The sequence below is a fragment of the Littorina saxatilis genome, linkage group LG17, assembly GCF_037325665.1.
Source record: "Littorina saxatilis isolate snail1 linkage group LG17, US_GU_Lsax_2.0, whole genome shotgun sequence".
Taxonomy (NCBI): Eukaryota; Metazoa; Mollusca; class Gastropoda; order Littorinimorpha; family Littorinidae; genus Littorina; species Littorina saxatilis.
This window is the reverse complement of record NC_090261.1, coordinates 4,661,753-4,681,910: the sequence shown is the minus strand read 5'-3', so window position 1 is coordinate 4,681,910 and position 20,158 is coordinate 4,661,753. Positions and strand designations below refer to the sequence as shown.

At 42.1% G+C, this 20,158-nt stretch overlaps 2 protein-coding genes across 2 annotated transcripts in view; both read left to right on the top strand.

Moving 5' to 3' along the window:
• LOC138952918 (uncharacterized) overlaps positions 1–19,791 on the top strand; it is a 39,749-nt gene extending 19,958 nt beyond the window's left edge. The window contains exons 6-16 of the mRNA XM_070324671.1: positions 4,449–4,544; positions 5,784–5,838; positions 6,125–6,276; positions 6,689–6,835; positions 7,240–7,322; positions 7,737–7,882; positions 8,629–9,794; positions 13,415–13,513; positions 14,410–14,473; positions 15,174–15,427; positions 16,244–19,791. Of these exons, the coding sequence (XP_070180772.1) occupies positions 4,449–4,544; positions 5,784–5,838; positions 6,125–6,276; positions 6,689–6,835; positions 7,240–7,322; positions 7,737–7,882; positions 8,629–9,794; positions 13,415–13,513; positions 14,410–14,473; positions 15,174–15,427; positions 16,244–16,309 (2,328 nt within the window). The 3' untranslated portion in view covers positions 16,310–19,791. The remainder of the gene's footprint in view (positions 1–4,448; positions 4,545–5,783; positions 5,839–6,124; positions 6,277–6,688; positions 6,836–7,239; positions 7,323–7,736; positions 7,883–8,628; positions 9,795–13,414; positions 13,514–14,409; positions 14,474–15,173; positions 15,428–16,243) is intronic.
• LOC138953042 (uncharacterized) lies at positions 998–2,707 on the top strand. Its single transcript, XM_070324815.1, has 2 exons — positions 998–1,077; positions 1,403–2,707. Exon 2 carries the CDS (start codon positions 1,656–1,658, stop codon positions 2,433–2,435), a length of 780 nt encoding a protein of 259 aa, XP_070180916.1. The 5' UTR covers positions 998–1,077; positions 1,403–1,655; the 3' UTR covers positions 2,436–2,707.
• Positions 19,792–20,158: the final 367 nt, after the last annotated feature.

The following is a 20,158-nucleotide window of genomic DNA, read 5'->3' as shown; positions in this document are numbered from 1 at the left end:
GAACTTAAGGACAGCATCTAGAATGAAACAATGGTAACAGATAAGGGAGTCAGAGAGAGAGAGCGAGGACCGAAGTCATTAGTAATAGTAGCGGCCACCAAGCAAGTTCAGCGATTTTTCAGTTATGCCAACCGGAGGGGGGGGGGGGGGGGGGGGAAGCATTAGTGAGTAGTTTAATGTATATTTTAAAATGTTGTGTGTGTGTTCATTTTGCCACAGCTGTCAAGTGCTGCAGGAATAAAGCAACGGCTGTCATCAAAGAGGTAGCAGAGCAAAGCAAAACATCTTTGCGCGACAGAATGAGGACACAACCATTCACAGTTTCAACAGACGGATCAAATGATGGAGATTCTAAGCAGTTCCCACTTGTGATCAGAACTATCAGTGAATCCACGGGCCTTGTCACATCAGAACTCCTCAGTGTTCCTGTACTGGAAGGATCAGCTACAGGTAATAACATTTAAATTCTTCAAATACATTGATAAGAGAGGTGGAGGGAATGTGTAATTAAATGATTTTACATCTTAAAAACCCAACTCAAATGTGGCTATCTGGTTTTGTTTTTCAGGAGAGAACATTTTCAACTTGATAGCGGCGGAGTTTACGAGAAGCAACATTCCTTGGAGAAACTGCCTAAGTTTGGGGTGTGACAACGCCAACGTGATGACAGGCTGGAAGAAAGGCGTGCTGAAGTACATGAAAGACAAACAAGAAAAGGTAGCTATTAAAATCAAAATGTAAGCCTTAATTTATTACTATTAGTATTGTTTGTTTAAATTGTTTGATATTTTCAGAATGCAGTTATTTTGAAAGTTGATGTTAGTATGCATATGCCTTCATAATTAAAAAACAAACAAACTTTGCTGACTTTTAGCAAGTTTTGCTCCAGATTTTCCTGGCTGGTTGTACACTGCACATGGTCCACAATGCTGCAAAGACGGCTGCCAAATTACTTCCTCCCATCGAGTCTGCGCTGATCGACATTTTCGACAGATTCAAGGGAACACAGGAGCTCTATGATGTTGAGCAGCAGAAGATTCTGAAGCACGGATGCACACGATGGCTGAGTATTGGAAGGTATGTCTCACTTGATTTCTTCTTAGAATGTGACAATGTAAGAGCACACTTAACCCAATGCCACATGAGCAAAGGGGAGTAATAATGTTTGATAACAATCATAACTTTGCAAAGACAATTTGGCAGTTGAGAGGTTTGACATACTACAACATTGCTGTTTGTCAGGTGGGCTACATCATGATCAGGGTCTGTTCTTTGGCAAAGGATAACAATGATAAGGTTTGGTTGCAAAAATGATTAGAAAAATCTGAATAGTATGTTATATTGACAATTGTTATTTTTATTTGAGAGAGCCAAACAGTTGTGAATTTTTTATTTGTTGCAGGTGTGTTCGAAGGCTGCTGCAGAACTGGGAGCCACTGAAAGAGTTCTTCCTAGATGAGAACGCTGCCATCAAGAAGACTTCCAAGTCAACAAGCAGCTACTCTGCCAGCAAAGTGGAGAACATATTTCAGTTTCTTCGTTCGCCAACAAACAAGTTATATTGTTTGTTTCTAGCATACACTGTTGAGTTGTTTGATGATTTCCTGCTGGCCTTCCAGTCGAACAAACCAAAAATTCACAAACTGAAAGCAGAGATGGAGTTGATGCTGAGAAAACTGCTTGGCAGATTCGTCAAACCTGTTGCAAGAAAAAACAAACCAGTTCAGGATGTTGAATACAATCTCCCTTACAACATTCTGCCCAACAGCGAGCTTGCCATTGGCGAAGATGCTCGGAAGTTCTTGGAGGCCAAAGAAAAAAATCATCTGAGGCAGATCAGAATTGAAGAATTCTACAAACAAGTCAAAGCCTACTTTGTGGCACTTGTTGACTACCTCAAATCCCGCTTGCCTCTGGGTGACCCACTGCTAGCCCATGCTCAAGTGGTGGATGTGGACCGCCAAGATGATGCCTCTGTCAACAGTGTCACATTCTTCCTCGCCAGATTTCCAAGCCTGCTGCCTCCTGGATCAACAGTCAACGACATTACAGAACAGTTCTCTTCCTACCAAGCACGAGATGTCCAATCTTGCAAGGCAGAACGGATTGACCAGACTTGGGCAAACATCGGCAACATGACTGAGGAAGGTGACATCAGTTTGCTGGATCTCTCGAAGGTCATGAGGGGCATAATGACTATTCCTCACAGCAGCGCCCACTGTGAAAGAGTATTTTCTTGTGTACGGAAGAATCACACTGCCCAGAGAGCCAGTCTTTCACATGCCACAGTTGAAAGCCTGCTGGTTTTGAAGTCAAACCCTCTGGGACCTGCAGAAGCAGTTCGTCGTCTGACTGACAGTGACCTTGACGCTCTTAAGAGTGCTTACGCCAAAAGCCTCAAACCACAGCCTGAGAAGGAACATGAAATCCTGTAGTTACACTGTATGTGCACATGTTTTTGGTTTTGTGCAGTGCTTCGTCAACCATAAATTTGGTTCTTTAAATCCTTGTGCGCTGTTTAACTTGATTGATAAAGCTATGAATAAATGCAAACTACATCAATACATGTGGTAAAAAGTAGCAATCATTGTTCTTGTTGTTGTGATAGGTCGACGAGAAATTCTACACATTCAATTACAAAACTACACATTTGCCTCATTTTGCTCCCAGAAAATACACATGGAATGTTTTAGGGGTAAACAGGTCTGTGTATGATGACAAGGCCCCAAAAAACATACATAGCATCTTGACCTTGCTTCAAGGTCAAGGTCGCAGGGGCCATAAATGTTGTCTAAAAAACAGCTATTTTTCAAATTTTTCCCATTTTCTCTGAAGTTTTTGAGATTGAATACCTCACCTATATATGATATATAGGGCAAAGTAAGCCCCATCTTTTGATACCAGTTTGGTTTACCTTGCTTCAAGGTCAAGGTCACAGGAGCTCTTCAAAGTTGGATTGTATACATATTTTGAAGTGACCTTGACCCTGAACTATGGAAGATAACTGTTTCAAACTTAAAAATTATGTGGGGCACATGTTATGCTTTCATCATGAGACACATTTGGTCACATATGATCAAGGTCAAGGTCACTTTGACTCTTATGAAATGTGACCAAAATAAGGTAGTGAACCACTAAAAGTGACCATATCTCATGGTAGAAAGAGCCAATAAGCACCATTGTACTTCCTATGTCTTGAATTAACAGCTTTGTGTTGCATGACCTTGGATGACCTTGACCTTGGGTCAAGGTCACGTGTATTTTGGTAAGAAAAATGTGTAAAGCAGTTCTTAGTGTATGATGTCATTGCTAGGTTTAGTTATTTGACCTTGACCCTAAAGGTCAAGGTCATGTCAAGCAGTTCTTAGTGTATGATGTCATTGCTAGGTTTACTGATTTGACCTTGAAGGTCAAGGTCATGTCAAGGTCAAGCATGTGAGTCGTATGGGCTTTGCCCTTCTTGTTTTTTTATGCAATTTATATCGCGCACATATTCAAGGCGCAGGGATTTATTTATGCCGTGTGAGATGGAATTTTTTTACACAATACATCACGCATTCACATCGGCCAGCAGATCGCAGCCATTTCGGCGCATATCCTACTTTTCACGGCCTATTATTCCAAGTCACACGGGTATTTTGGTGGACATTTTTATCTATGCCCATACAATTTTGCCAGGAAAGACCCTTTTGTCAATCGTGGGATCTTTAACGTGCACACCCCAATGTAGTGTACAATGAAGGGACCTCGGTTTTTCGTCTCATCCGAAAGACTAGCACTTGAACCCACCACCTAGGTTAGGAAAGGGGGGAGAAAATTGCTAACGCCCTGACCCAGGGTCGAACTCGCAACTTCTCGCTTCCGAGCGCAAGTGCGTTACCACTCGGCCACCCAGTCCCTATGACAAATAAATTCACACATGCTCTTGTCCACGTGTTTCAGACATACCTGTTTGTCATAGTAAAAGCAAGGGTATTCACTCTTTCACAACCCATACAAAACTCGACAGAGTTGTTTCCCAAAATCGAATATATTCGTATTCCGTCTATTCTCTTGCTGTTGCAAGAGGAGGTACTGGGAGGATTTACAGAATCCTTTCTGGATATAATGAATTGGAAAATCTGCAGCCAAAGTGACCTTTGTTCTGATTTGAGACAATTTCTGCCTCTTAGAATTTACTTTCAATGCATTCCAAGGTTTTCTTCATGGCCCACGAAAGACCCTTCTTTGTAGATGTGTGGACACTATCAATGTTGGTTGCAAAATAAAGTAAATTCAGGAACGTTGTCCACAATAATTGTATCTTAAACATCAAAGATTGCTTTTATGGGAGAAAAACTGAGTGAGAATAAGGTAGAAACATTTTGTAGACAAATAGAAAATGGGTGCATTATTTGGCACCCTCTGTGCAACACTATGTCTGAAATGAGTTTGTGTTTTGTTTTCAGCAACCCTGCATGCCTGTTGGCTACTTTTTCGCAGAGTTGCCGTCTCTAGAAGAAGAAGAGAAAAGTGTCGCTGTTTCTCTTGCTCCCGAGGCAAAGGTCAGTTTGGTGTTGAGGCATTTTGTGTTCATTGGTCTCTGTGTGTTCCTTTTGTCATTTGAAAGTGACAGTAAAGATTGTAATTTCCTGTGCTTTTCCTTTTTAACATCAGATACTTACTTACTTACTGCCTTTCACGCCTGGTGGCGTGTAGGGCAGCTAACATCAGATAGTACAAGTTTTATTAAGCTGAGTTGAGGGCCCCAAAGGGTTTAAAATCGTGATCGTGATTGGCGTTTTTTGACCTTTCTGTGACTGATTGGCGAAATTTCCATTTCTGTGATCGTGATGGGACTTTGCCCGTGATCCGTGATGACAAAAAAAATCAAGTCTCGTGATCGTGATCGTCATTTGTTTTTGTGATCGTGATGGGCATTATTGCAAAGCATTTTATTTTCACAGCTGTATCACTCTATGATCCTCTATTCGTCAAGGTGTTTGTGATCGTGAAAACAAAAATCAAGGTAACTGTGATCGTGAAAGCTAAAATTTCCCTTCCCGTGATCGTGATGATACCCCCCCTTTGGGGCCCTCTGAGTTCTTTTGTAATTTGAAAGTTACAGTAAAGATTGTAATTTACTGCACTTTTCCTTTTTGACATCTGATAGTACGAGTTTTATTGAGCTGATTTCTTCTGTACAGGAAATGTTGGGATAACATGTGGTCTTTATTTATTTGAGTTTGGTTTGTTTGCTTGTTTGTTTCAGAGATTTATTAGCGGATGGTGTGTTTATGTACCAAGTTTTGTTGTTGGTTTTGTGAGAGTTTATAGTTATTTTCTGAGTTAGGAATGCAATGTCTAGATAAGTCTTCTTCTTCTTCTTCTGCGTTCGTGGGCTGAAACTCCCATGTACACTCGTGTTTTTTGCACGAGTGGAATTTTACGTGTATGACCGTTTTTTACCCCGCCAATTAGGCAGCCATACGCCGTTTTCGGAGGAAGCATGCGTGGTATTTTCGTGTTTCTATAACCCACCAAACTCTGACATGGATTACAGGATCTTTTTCGTGCGCACTTGGTCTTGTGCTTGCGTGTACACACGGGGGTCTTCGGACACCGAGGAGAGTCTGCACACAAAGTTGATTCTGAGAAATAAATCTCTCGCCAAACGTGGGGACAAACTCACGCTGACAGCGGCCAACTGGATACAAATCCAGCGCGCTACCGACTGAGCTACATCCCCGCCCCGTCTAGATAAGTGATACAAGTATAAATGTAACAAGCAACATTGTTTTCAGGAGTGCAAAGACTTGGTTACACAAGACCTCTTCTACTCCTGCTGTCCTTATTTTGGTGAGTTTATACATATCCTTTTTTCCCTTGATGTGAAGAAGCGCGCAGTGTTCAAACTTGTGTCACTTTCGCAAGCAATTTCAGCAATTAATGGGAGGTAGGGTAGCCTTGTGTTTAAGGAACTGTGTCCTGAGACGCTGATAAAAAGTGCAACTGATAGGCTGTGGTATTTCGAAAGTTGACATCTCTCCTGTATAAATGTTCATGAGATATGGATGCAAATTACAGTGCAGCTGATAGGCTGTGGTATTTGAGAAACTGACATCTGTTCTGTGTGAATGTGCAGGAGAGATGCGGTACCTGCTAACAGAGTTCTCCCTTGGGTCGAGAGCCAAGACCGAGGTGCGCAAGGTCAACCCCCTCCCTCCCCGACCCAGCTCCGCTCCGGCTGCCCGGACCACGCTCGTCAGCAGAGACCCCAACACCAAGTACACACAGGTCTGTTCCGCAGGACAGTGGAACCCCCCTTTTAAGACCTACAAAAATCTTGGAAAATCAGGTCTTAAAAAAGGGGGACTCTTAAAATTGTTTAAAGTGTATAATTATTTCATGGTTCCACAGTCTAAGCTGCTGGGCAACTTTTTCCACATATAGTGGAACCCCCTTTTAAAACCTAACAAAATCTGAGAAAATCAGGTCTTAAACCGAAGGGATTTTTAAAGTGAGGTGTATATTTACAGATGCTATTGTGCCTTGGTTTGAGATAAATATACTCACAAACATATAAGTTTACCAGCAACATTTATGAGAGGAAATTTGCTAAGAGGAAGCTCCACTTAGGAATTATGGGATTTGTTCATCACGTTTTTGTGTCTGTTTTAAACCGTATGATTGTTTGATCATTCCACAGTCAAAGCTGCTGGGCAACTTTTTCCACATGTACTCCAAGTCCATTCATCGCCTGGTGGAGCTGGTATCAGAACAGAACTCCTCAAACTTCATCAAGGACCTCCGCTACCATGCTCTACCTTCTGCACTGGCCCGTTGTGAGGGAGAGGTACGTCAATCATTTTGTTAGAAGAATCTTTTACATTTAATTTTACAGAGCAAAAAAGTGCCAGTGCGTTTGCTATAGTCTTTTTCTATGATCTTGTATTGCTTTTTTTTTTCACCTGACATTTTTTAAAGTTGAGCTCTAATGTGAAATGGTGAATGTGATGGAGGTGTGTTAGTTGTGTTTGATTTTTAGACTGAAAGAGTAAGAGTGATGGTGATTTCTGTGCTTTGTTCACAGCTGTTGTCTATGTCAGTCATCGGCATAATAGAGATTGAGTGGTAAACATTATCTCTTCTGTATTATAATCACAACTGTCAAAATCAAACTGTTTCTTGTTTGCCTTGGCTCTTTTTTGTAATGTTCCTGTCTTCCATTTTTATCACACACCGTTCATTGTTTGTCAGGGTGGTGCAATGAGCCATGTACCGGAGACAGCACAGCAGATCTACACTCAAACACTGGACAAGATGATGGCTGACCTGGAGAGGTCAGTGGCTTATTCCTTTAAATCAGAAAACAACTACTTAATCGGTAACAATAAATCAGGCAGCGGTAGGACTGGCAGAAGGTTCTTTCTATGCATGAATATTGCATGATGGATTAAGAAAAGTCAGTGATGCAATCTTTCACCTTTGAATCAAACGGTTCCATCTACTTCTAATGCCATGTTTGCACACACTTACTTACTTACTGCAGGTTATGCCGGTTGGCATGGAGGGCAGCAACGAAGGGCCATGTACCCACACATACCCACACAAAATTCTTCATGAAAGCACCCAAGACACTTGACTAATTTTAATTTTCTTGTGCGATTATTTTATTCAAGAAGAAATATGAAATGCTGTGAAATTATGTATTTGATGCACCTTTGGCTACAAAAATGACATTGTGATATTTGCAGCGTGTGTATGGATAAAGTGAAGGGAAGCCTACAGCTGCTTCTGCCCCCAAACAACCATGACACAGTGGGTGCCTTCGCTGTCCAGATGTGCTGTGCTCTGACCACACAGAAAGTCACCAGGTGGATCAAAACACACGTTGAGTTCGGTTAGTATAGCCCTCAGGTTTTATACCATCAGTCTCACTTGACTGAGTCTGCCAGCTTTATTACTTAAACATTACTTGGTCTTACGGTCTCACTTGACTGAGTGTACCAGTAGCTTAATTACTTGAACATTACTTTGTCTTAATTGGTCTCACTTGACTGGGTGTACCAGTAGCTTAATTACTTGAACATTACTTTGCCTTACTTGGTCCTACTTGACCGAGTGTACCAGTAGCTTAATTACTTGAACATTACTTTGTCTTACTTGGTCCTACTTGACTGAGTGTACCAGTAGCTTAATTACTTGAACATTACTTTGTCTTACTTGGTCCTACTTGACTGAGTGTACCAGTAGCTTAATTACTTGAACATTACTTTGTCTTACTTGGTCCTACTTGACTGAGTCTGCCATTGGCTTTGTCTTTACTAAGATGTTGTGTTTGTGTGGTGGATCCATCTCTGTGTGATTGGTAATGGATCTCGCAGCTAGCTGACTATTTATACGTATTCTTAAAAAAGTATGCTGTTGATGTAGGTGAAGTTTTCTTTCAGAGATTTTCAAGTTTATGATGTGGCTGTAGGTCCTTGTCCATGTCTGTATGTGTGTGAGTGCATTATTTGTGCATGTTTTCAGTTATTTGTCATGCTGTTTAGTGGCATTATGTTATTTGTAAGGTAGAAGTCAGCAATTGCATGTATCTGATTGAATGCTGCTTGACTCACAGCAATATCTTTCTGTGTCCCACAGATGCCTTCCACAACAAGCTGACAGCAGGAGCTTCCCACAAATCCAAACTGTCCACTCCCCGCAGAGACGGCCCTCACACCAAACAGCCTGTGAAAAAGGAACAAAAGGGGTCAGCAGAAAAAGCAGACACAACTACACACACCAGCGCTGTGGCATGCCCTGGTGCACCGCAGTTGACTGCAGAAAAACCCGCTGGAAAGGAAGCAAACCAAAGTGAAACGTGCCACAAGCTGGCTGAAAGAATGACTTTGGAGGATAGGTTGTGTAATTCACTTTCTGTGCCTTTGCGGAAAGGTGAAACGGATGGGGCTGACACTTCAGCAGAAGCTGTCACAGGGTTTGGTGCTTTGTCTTCCAGATCTGGAGATAGTAATTTTGTGAGAGTAGCATCAGTGATAGGGAAATCTGGCGATGGATCACCACTGCTGCCAAACAAGCCTGTGGCAACATCATTGGGTGATAGCAAGAGTTATACTGAAGTAACTCTGCCTGGCAACCTTCCAGTGACAGAAGGCAAGTTGTCTTCATCAACATCTTGTAAAACAATCGTTGCATCCCCAGATGCGAAAATTTCTCTGAAAAGTGTGTCTTCTCCGTTATGCACTCTGGCATCATGTCAAGCAGACTGCAAGACTTGCTCTCCATCATCAGCCTATTGTAAGTCCTGCATAACATCAACATCAAGCTGCAACTCTGGCATGACGTCAGCAGCAGACATCAAGTCTTCAGGGACAACAGCAGATACAGCATGTCAGCTGGTATCATCAACAGACTCTACACGTTCAGTGATGACATCAGCTGACAAATTCATTGTGACATCATCAGTGGATGTTAGATCTCTGACATCATCAGAGGTTTGCCCTAGGCGAACGACAAGAAGAAGATCAGAGGTTTGCAATCCTGTGACATCAGAAGTGGATTGCAAACTTGTGACATCATGCGGTGTGATATTAGCTGAAGGTGAACAGACAGCGGCCCCATCATCAGCTGTAGACGACAGAACTTCTGATATTTCAGACAGCAAAAAACCGGCTGGTGTTGAAAGTGGAAATGAGCTCACAAACCCTGCAGACACTGGGAAAACACATGACAGCTGTGATACTGTTAGTGACAAATGCGAAATGGTCGACAGTGATATGATCTGCTACTTGCTTCGAGATACACAGGTAAAGTATGCCTTGAGCAGCTTGCAATCTGTGGCTTGATAAAATCTAGGAAAAATGAGCATTATACAGATATATATCAAGTGATGGATGATAAGATGGGCATCACACTCAGAGACTCTAACTTCTGAAGATAGCGTGACAGCTCTCTTGCACGTTTCATTTCAAACGCTGTTCTGTTTGTTATGCATACTACATTCTGACAGATTGACATCTGCTGATGTCCATATTGCCATATTCCCAGTTCATCACCATTTAAAAATTACTTTTAAAACGAAAAAAAAAACATTTTTGCGTGCAGTGTTATAAATTAAATTTAAAATATTGGGCTGATTGATTTTAGTTGAAAGGTGTGGTAAAAGATAAAGGGTGCATCCTACTAGATCATCCTCCTCTCTCTGTGCATCCTACTAGATCATCCTCCTCTCTCTGTGCATCCTACTAGATCATCCTCCTCTCTCTGTGCATCCTACTAGATCATCCTCCTCTCTCTGTGCATCCTATTAGATCATCCTCCTCTCTCTGTGCATCCTACTAGATCATCCTCCTCTCTCTGTGCATCCTACTAGATCATCCTCCTCTCTCTGTGCATCCTACTAGATCATCCTCCTCTCTCTGTGCATCCTACTAGATCATCCTCTCTCTGTGCATCCTACTAGATCATCCTCCTCTCTCTGTGCATCCTACTAGATCCTCCTCTCTCTGTGCATCCTACTAGATCATCCTCCTCTCTCTGTGCATCCTACTAGATCCTCCTCTCTCTGTGCATCCTACTAGATCATCCTCCTCTCTCTGTGCATCCTACTAGATCCTCCTCCTCTCTCTGTGCATCCTACTGGATCATCCTCTCTCTGTGCATCCTACTAGATCCTCCTCCTCTCTCTGTGCATCCTACTGGATCATCCTCCTCTCTCTGTGCATCCTACTAGATCATCATCCTCTCTCTGTGCATCCTACTAGATCATCCTCCTCTCTCTGTGCATCCTACTAGATCATCCTCCTCTCTCTGTGCATCCTACTAGATCATCCTCCTCTCTCTGTGCATCCTACTGGATCATCCTCTCTCTGTGCATCCTACTGGATCATCCTCCTCTCTCTGTGCATCCTACTAGATCATCCTCTCTCTCTGTGCATCCTACTAGATCATCCTCTCTCTCTGTGCATCCTACTAGATCATCCTCTCTCTCTGTGCATCCTACTAGATCATCCTCTCTCTCTGTGCATCCTACTAGATCATCCTCCTCTCTGTGTGCATCCTACTAGATCATCCTCTCTCTGAGTCTCTGTGCATCCTACTTAGATCATCCTCTCTCTCTGTGCATCCTACTAGATCATCCTCCTCTCTCTGTGCATCCTACTAGATCATCCTCCTCTCTGTGTGCATCCTACAGACCTATTTACTCTTACGGAATGGGCGGAAGTTTTACGGATTTAAGATCGTTTTTCCGCTTGTCCGCGCACTGCTTTAAGTCTTCCGCAATTTGGCGCGATTTCGAGAGAAAATATTTGTGATGTTTTCGGTCAAAAGTCGCGATAGTTTTCTCAGTATTAAGACGTCTTTCGTCCATTTCCGGTTAGAACGGTGTCTTCTTCCGGGACTTAGGTTACACGTGTTGCCTGTTGGTGTCCTTTTGCAAAATGCCTCCAAAAAGAAAGGAACAACACCGACACGAAACTGACGATGAAGAGCGCGATAGTGCGTGTGGGGCAAAGAAGAAGAGAATCTATTATCAGAAGTGGAAAGAAGATTACTCAAAGAAGTATCCGGACTTGACGGTTTCCAGGAAATTTGGACCAAGCCATTCTTATTGCACGCTGTGTGACAGTCAAATATACAATGACGCTATCATGTAATGTAGAATTAAGTTTATAATTTCTTTGCACACAGCAAATTATGAAAAAAAGAGTGTGTTTTATTGCTTTAGAGCGAGTTTGTGGCTTTAAAAAAAATCTTCCGCATGAAGTGGAAAATCTTCCTCATTTTCCTTCAAATCTTCCTCATGGGTCAATGTAAGGGTAAACAGGTCTGATCCTACTAGATCATCCTCTCTCTCTGTGCATCCTACTAGATCATCCTCCTCTCTCTGTGCATCCTACTGGATCATCCTCCTCTCTCTGTGCATCCTACTAGATCCTCCTCCTCTCTCTGTGCATCCTACTGGATCATCCTCCTCTCTCTGTGCATCCTACTAGATCCTCCTCCTCTCTGTGCATCCTACTGGATCATCCTCCTCTCTCTGTGCATCCTACTAGATCCTCCTCTCTCTGTGCATCCTACTGGATCATCCTCCTCTCTCTGTGCATCCTACTAGATCATCCTCCTCTCTCTGTGCATCCTACTAGATCATCCTCCTCTCTCTGTGCATCCTACTAGATCATCCTCTTCTCTCTGTGCATCCTACTAGATCACCCTCTCTCTGTGCATCCTACTAGATCATCCTCCTCTCTCTGTGCATCCTACTAGATCATCCTCCTCTCTGTGTGCATCCTACTAGATCATCCTCCTCTCTCTGTGCATCCTACTAGATCATCCTCCTCTCTCTGTGCATCCTACTAGATCATCCTCCTCTCTGTGTGCATCCTACTAGATCATCCTCCTCTCTGTGCATCCTACTAGATCATCCTCCTCTCTCTGTGCATCCTACTAGATCATCCTCCTCTCTCTGTGCATCCTACTGGATCATCCTCCTCTCTCTGTGCATCCTACTAGATCATCCTCCTCTCTCTGTGCATCCTACTAGATCCTCCTCCTCTCTGTGCATCCTACTAGATCCTCCTCCTCTCTCTGTGCATCCTACTAGATCATCCTCTCTCTGTGCATCCTACTGGATCATCCTCCTCTCTCTGTGCATCCTACTAGATCATCCTCTCTCTGTGCATCCTACTAGATCATCCTCCTCTCTCTGTGCATCCTACTAGATCATCCTCCTCTCTCTGTGCATCCTACTAGATCATCATCCTCTCTCTGTGCATCCTACTAGATCATCCTCCTCTCTCTGTGCATCCTACTAGATCATCCTCCTCTCTCTGTGCATCCTACTGGATCATCCTCCTCTCTCTGTGCATCCTACTAGATCATCCTCTCTCTGTGCATCCTACTAGATCATCCTCTCTCTGTGCATCCTACTAGATCCTCCTCTCTCTGTGCATCCTACTAGATCATCCTCCTCTCTGTGTGCATCCTACTAGATCATCCTCCTCTCTCTGTGCATCCTACTAGATCATCCTCCTCTCTCTGTGCATCCTACTAGATCATCATCCTCTCTCTGTGCATCCTACTAGATCATCCTCCTCTCTCTGTGCATCCTACTAGATCATCCTCCTCTCTCTGTGCATCCTACTAGATCATCCTCCTCTCTCTGTGCATCCTACTAGATCATCATCCTCTCTCTGTGCATCCTACTAGATCATCCTCCTCTCTCTGTGCATCCTACTGGATCATCCTCCTCTCTCTGTGCATCCTACTGGATCATCCTCCTCTCTCTGTGCATCCTACTGGATCATCCTCCTCTCTCTGTGCATCCTACTAGATCATCCTCCTCTCTCTCGTGCATCTTTCTTCATTTTTTCTTCTTCTCTAAACTTGTTTGGTTTGTTTATTGAAGTGTGTTTACCTGTTACAGGATCTGCTGTGGAGTTTGAGAGTGGAGGGAGAGGGAGTGAGTCAAGAAGAGCTGCACACTTTGTTACACAAAGCTGTGCACGCCTTGTCCAGTTCAGAGGTCAGTGTAAATGACATCTGGTGGCCAGGTGTGAGGTGCACCAAGTTGGGTGTCTCCCAGTTTTTCTTTGTGCAGCCCTGGTTTATAGGATGATAACAGTGGACATCACACAACATTCTCTTTCTTTATTTCTCTTTTTACATTTAGTCAAGTTTTGTAAATTTCTGTAAAGTTTTAACACATTCAACAAACGATTCCTTACTGCCATCCAAATAAAGAGTTGTATCGTCCGCAAATTGAGACAATAACACTTCCTCGTTATTCAATTTCAATCCTTTTAATAGTTTTATCACAGAATTATTACGTAACATTAATGATAGTATCTCGGAACATATTAAATACAAATATGGTGAGAGGCTATCGCCTTGTCAGACGCCTCTTCTTATATTAAACCAACCAGAATATTGGCCATTTACTGTAACACATGTCTGTATATCTTGATAAAAAACTCGTATCCACTGTTTTACATCGTTTCCAAAATTGAAAAATCCAATGGGCCAGGACACACTGTCAAACGCCTTTTCAAAATTAAAAGCATGCAGAGTGTCTAGCTACAACAAAGTGAAGAAGGGGAAAGTGATGGTGCAAGAGTATCATGTTCATAAAATACTGATCTTTAAGTTCTTTTGTAAAGGTACAGCTAAGTGTCACTGTCAGTGGAGAAGAACACCGTCACTTTTACTGATTGTTCACACTTGTTGAAGTCATGGGAAAGAGACGAAGGACTCTGAGCTTGTGATTGTCAACTGGTGATTATAACAAAAAAATGAAAAGGGTAGCGCTGTACTGTATGGCAGCTCACTTTCCCCTGTGAGAAAGCGACCCGAATGTCCATGAGGGTAACCACACAGGACTATATGAAATCTTATCTTATCTTATACTTTGTCTTCATGCAGGAGCAGCCTCCCCAGACTCCTCCCTTCCTTGTCGGCAGCATCACACAGCTTAGTGCTGCTGTTGGTAAGTTACACTTTATCACTAACACAGTAACAGTGATGATTCCTTATAAGTTATTGTGTGGTGCATTGTCATCATGTGTAAGAAACCAGTTTAGAACTTTCCACTTTCCACTTTCAGATGCCTGACAATATATGCTGAGTCTGAAGGTAGCACATAGACTGTGGTTGTGGAGGTCAATATGATACTGGCAGTGGCCAAGAGGACGAGGATTTCATTGTTCCTGACAAACTGACCTTCAAACAGAAAGATACTTCTTCTTCGTTCATAGGCTAAAACTCCCACTGTTTTTACGTGAAAGACCGTTTTTACCCTGCCATTTAGGCAGCCATACGCCTCTTTCAGGGGATGCATGCTTGGTATTTTTGTGTTGCTATAACCCACTGAACTTTGACATGGATTACAACATCTTTTAACTTGACCCTGCTTACCAACAATTGCACTAGACCAAACAATACTGAACTCGGGTGTTTGTTTTATTCGTTTGGTCTTTGTCAAACACATGAGTACAGTATTGTTTGGTCTTTTTATTTCTCGCTCTCATACGCAGTCACCATTGTTCTTCTTCTGCTACATGTGTATGTTTCTTCCATATTTGTATGTTTTGTGTTATTTTACATTTGTGTATTTGTTGTATATTTTTATCTCCTAATTTATTTCCCATAGACGTTTCTGATAACTCCCCGTTTTCTTTTTCATGCAGTGTTCTGCCAGCCACCCCTGTGGACGGAAGCCACGTCCTCCCTGTTTGTGGACGTGTGGACCAGAGCTGGCGACATGTGTAAGGAGTTGCACGTTCTGTGCACGTCGGTCTTTCTGGGCTATCTGGAGGAGGCTGAGGACCTGGAGTTGTCTCTCCAGCTGTACTCCAAGCTACTCGTCACCCTCATTGAGAGACAACTCCTTACGCTATCTGGCATTGAACAGGCTTTTGCCTCAGCGCTGCCAGAGTTTGAGGTGAGTTCTCTGTATACAGTATGGTGTATATATATATGTGTGTGTGTGTGTGTGTGTGTGTGTGTGTGTGTGTGTGTGTGTGTGTGTGTATGAGAGACAACTCCTTACGCTATCTGGCATTGAACAGGCTTTTGCCTCAGCGCTGCCAGAGTTTGAGGTGAGTTCTCTGTATACAGTATGGTGTATATATATATGTGTGTGTGTGTGTTTGTGCATGCGTGCGTGTGTGTTCGTTTTGCTATTGTACATCACTGTGAGCTCCGGTGAGAAGGGGCCATTAATTAGTGTTCATTATTATTTTTATTTTTTTTTTTTTATATCACTAGGGGTAACGTTAACAGAAATGTCAATTTTTTTCCCTCAATAAATCTGAAAGTAGCAGAAATGAATTTGCCAACAGGCCATATCTAGCAGTTCGTTTTTGATTTACCAGATGTTTAATTTATGTCAGTGGATTTGACCAGTTGGCTTGACAAAGCAACCATTTTTTATGAGAGCCAGGGTTAGTGCTTATGAAGAGATGCTGGCTATGTACAAATTGGCTAGAGTACTCACCGTCATGTAGGGTATATTATCTTGTATGCAAGCATTCATTTTATCAGCTGTTTACTTACCATTTATTGTGTTTTTATGTTCAGTGGGAACTCACAGGTTTGCTTATTGAAAGCTAGAGAGTCTGGGTGCATATACGCTGACAAGCTTACAGTAGAATCTTGTTCACAAGATTTAATTTATGCATTGTATCTTTAGATGTTTCTGCCTGGTGTAGGGTGCTAAATTGGAGGAAACATTTGACATTTTTCCTTGTGTTTGCAGGAATACACCCAACAAATCCAAGACATCACTCAGCACATTACTGATCACCTGCACAACACCGAATGACGGCGATACACTCACAAGACAGCAAGTCACACTGAGATTTTCACCAAAGTGCTTTCACGCTGAACCAGTGGATCAAGGAATTGAACTTACAACTGTTTATCATGCTGTCAGTCTTGAATCGTCAGTTCTCCCCCGAAAGCGGCGTATGGCTGCCTGGATGGTGGGATAAAAACGGTCATACACGTAAAAGATCTTGGAGTTTCATCCCATGAACAAAGAAGATTCGTCAGTGTGAGCTGCAGGTACATTGGTCTGGATTGTGTTTGGAGTTTTGTTCCTTTTTTGCTATTCTGAATGCATGCCTGCAGTGTTGTTCTCAGGCTTCGGGCTTAGGTCACTGACGCATGCTTTTTTGATCCGTCGCATTGTTCTGACCCCTGGTCATTGGACCGTCCCATAGTTTTGATATGTAGTAGTACATCTTACTGAACAATTTTCTCTTTGCCTTACATTCAGATAATAAAGTTGTGTTGAATTGAATTGAATTGTAGCAAGAACATTTGGACCCATACATATTTTCAATCCAGGTCCAACTCACCTATTATCATCTGAGTCTGGGAACAACACTGTGCCTGTTAGTGTTCTGGAATACTGTTATGTTCATCCTGTTTGTTGGTGTTATTGGATGTTTTCATGTTTGCTTGTTGCCTCACTCAGGCTGCCTGTCGGGATGGGATGGTCCATCTCCAGTCTGTGACTCTTCTTCTTGTTCTCCTTGGCGTTCGCAGGCAGCTACACATTCAGTCCGGCTCGGAAGGTCGTCGTCTTCTCCAGCTCCAGTCGACTCCAGACATGGGAATCTTCTGACTTTTTATTTTTATTTTTATTTTGGTAAGATCTAAGAGACAGTTTCAGGGCAGTTTTGTGATCCATCCTCAGATTTAATGTGTTATTTTGTAACCATAGGTTACGGTCAGATTTTTCTATGCTTGTTCCCATGTGTGAGTGCCTGAACCCACAGTGCTGACAGTGAAAGGACATGATGTCTGAGTTCTTGATAGCAACAGTAAAGACTTTTCTATCCTTGTTCCCATGTGTGAGCGCCTGAACACACGTTGCTGACAGTGAAAGGACATGATGTCCGAGTTGTTGATAGCAACAGTAAAGACTTTTCTATCCTTGTTCCCATGTGTGAGCGCCTGAACCCACGGTGCTGACAGTGAAAGGACATGATGTCCGAGTTCTTGATAGTAACAGTAAAGACTTTTCTATCCTTGTTCCCATGTGTGAGCGACTGAACCCACGGTGCTGACAGTGAAAGGACATGATGTCCAAGTTGTTGATAGCAACAGAAAACAGCAACAAGAATACAAGAACAAGAACCGGTTTCGACTTATCGTCTTCGTCAGCACAAGTTACAAAAACAATAAGCTAAACAGAAGAGTTGACAGAAAAAGAAAATGAAGAGAATGAGCACAGAAGAATACAGACAGAGTGCAACGTGCCCTATATGACTAAGTGCCAAAAGGTGCTCACAGAACAGAAGACGACTTTGTTTTACAATAAAAATGTTTCTAAAAACGTGTGTCTGCTGAAAATTGGTGTGTGTGTGGATGAATGTGCGAAGAGATAGTGGACATAATTTCGTGTGTCTGACTTGAACGGTTTTGAAGTTATCTTTGTTTAAAGTCAAAAATAACGCCAAAACCGGCCATCTGAAAACGGACATCGTGATACCTCGTGTTTTGAATATGCCACAGAAAAATAACAAGAAGCACAAATGAATTGCATTTAGTTTGATTGAATGCCTGAAACATCGCTTTACAGACGAGACCAAACGTCAAATCTAAATCTCGAGAGAATTTTTTTTCTTTCCGATAACCGAATTTTAAGGTGTCGCACGCAAGATGTGTCGTCATCACGGCATACATTTTTCAATCGCAGATATTTACTAAATTTCTTTTTCAAAAATTCTGGAATTGATGTCGACACGTCAAGCGATAACGGTGTATCAAACTGCTGTCTTTCAAGTAATCCAGCAAAGACTGCAGAACTTTTGAACAGCATTTTTGAAAACGATTTGAAAATTTCGTCATATCTTGCGTGCGACAAAATGTTCGGTAATTAACGGTTATTTTCTTTTAAAAACAAAATTTACATGTACAAAGATCTACTTCATCTACGGAACCACGTGACACATTCTGTGTTCAAAATTTGTGAAGAAATCACGAACCACGAATGCGCTATCAAGTGTTGAAATTATGTCGTCAACATCTTTTCAGATCTTGCGTGCGACACCATCTTGCGTTCAACATAAAATGTCACTACCTTATCGAGTTTAATGGGTAAAACTAACTATTTGTTGTCTTAGTTTAATCTTCTTAATTAAAAGCGTAATAAAACTGAACTTCCAAGATGAATTTTAATTGAGATTAGCGAAAGAGCGGGCACGCAAGTCGACCTTAAAGTAAAAGAATGATAACACGAGCGTTTGTCGTGTTGTCTTGCGTGCAACACATTGTCCAAAAAGGAAAATGTATATTTTTCTCAGACGTTTTTTAAGTTGAAACCTTGAAACTTCCCACACATTTGGGGTTTAATCGCCCCCATGCATGGTAAAAGTCTTGTTGACCCTTGTCAGATTTCAAGGTCACGTCTGGGTCACATGTGGTTCAGAAAACGGATGAAACATATTTTTTCAGAGATTTTTTAAGGTAGAACCTTCAAACTTCAAACAACGCTTTTGCTTAATGATTGTTCAACATGGAGAATTCAAGGTTGATCCTTGAGAAATGTGAAGGTCATAGCAGGGTCTCGTGTGGGTAAAAATGAGATTGTTCGGACACTGCATGTAGCATGGAACGACAAAACATAAGTCATGTCATATTTCAGATATCAGTACATTTACAAATGGACAACACCAGCAAACATGAACCAAGTCTGGTCGACCTTAGTCAAATGTCAAGGTCAAAGTGGCGTTATGGTTTGGGTAAAACAAAAAGGAAATTGTATTGAACTTCAATTTATATAAAACCAAAGTCTGGTTGATCTGTTTGGCTCACGAAGTGTAGCCTATGCGATCGTAACTTTGTCTGTCTGTGCGTTTGTGCGTGCATGTGTGTGTGCGTGTGTGTGTGTGTGCGTGTGTGTGTGTGTATGTCTGTGGTAGAAACTTTAACATTTCCGAGTCTATGTGTGAGTGGTTATCCAAGACTATGGATAAAGCTCGCATAAGATTACGTCACGGTCAAAAGTGTTTGACGTCAATTAATGCATCATGACGGCATGCCTCCCTGTAGTCTTTCTCTCTCGCGTGGTGTGTGTGGTCTCGGTCATTGTTATTTTGAGCGGGCCGAGACTATTTGGCAGTCGTGTCCCTGTAAGTAGGCTGCATGCAGACACAGACAGATCTAGATCTAGTGTCTCTCTTTCTTGCACAGTGTCACCTAAGCTTACTGTGTGTGTGGGTGTGTATGTGTGACGGAATGATTGAGTTTGTGTTACTGTTTGTCTATTTCTTACGTGAGCCTTGAAGGCTTCGCCTCTTGTTTAAGATTTAAGGTCAAATCTGTTATTTAAGGTCAAATCAAATAGAAATTTGTTGATGCTTAAATCTTTGAAACTTCCAACAGGTTTGAGGTTTGACAACTTCTGGACTTTGAAATCTGGTATGGTTGATCCTGGTAATATTAATTGGTCAAAACATCAAGATCAACAATTATAAAATAAGCACTTTCACCAATGTCAAGTGAGCAATAGCAGCAAACGTGAGTCTTATAAAGATTATCACTTTTTGTGTGACCTCAACTTGACCCCTCTGAATGCTCTCAATCATGGAAATTGACCACACTTTGATTATAACCAAACAACATCAAAACTTTGGAATGTGTGAAGTTTCAAAGGTGTTGC

Bases quoted from the DNA above. Each gene is read 5' to 3' on its own strand.
- LOC138953042 (XM_070324815.1), top strand. From the start codon at position 1,656: ATGGAGTTGATGCTGAGAAAACTGCTTGGCAGATTCGTCAAACCTGTT.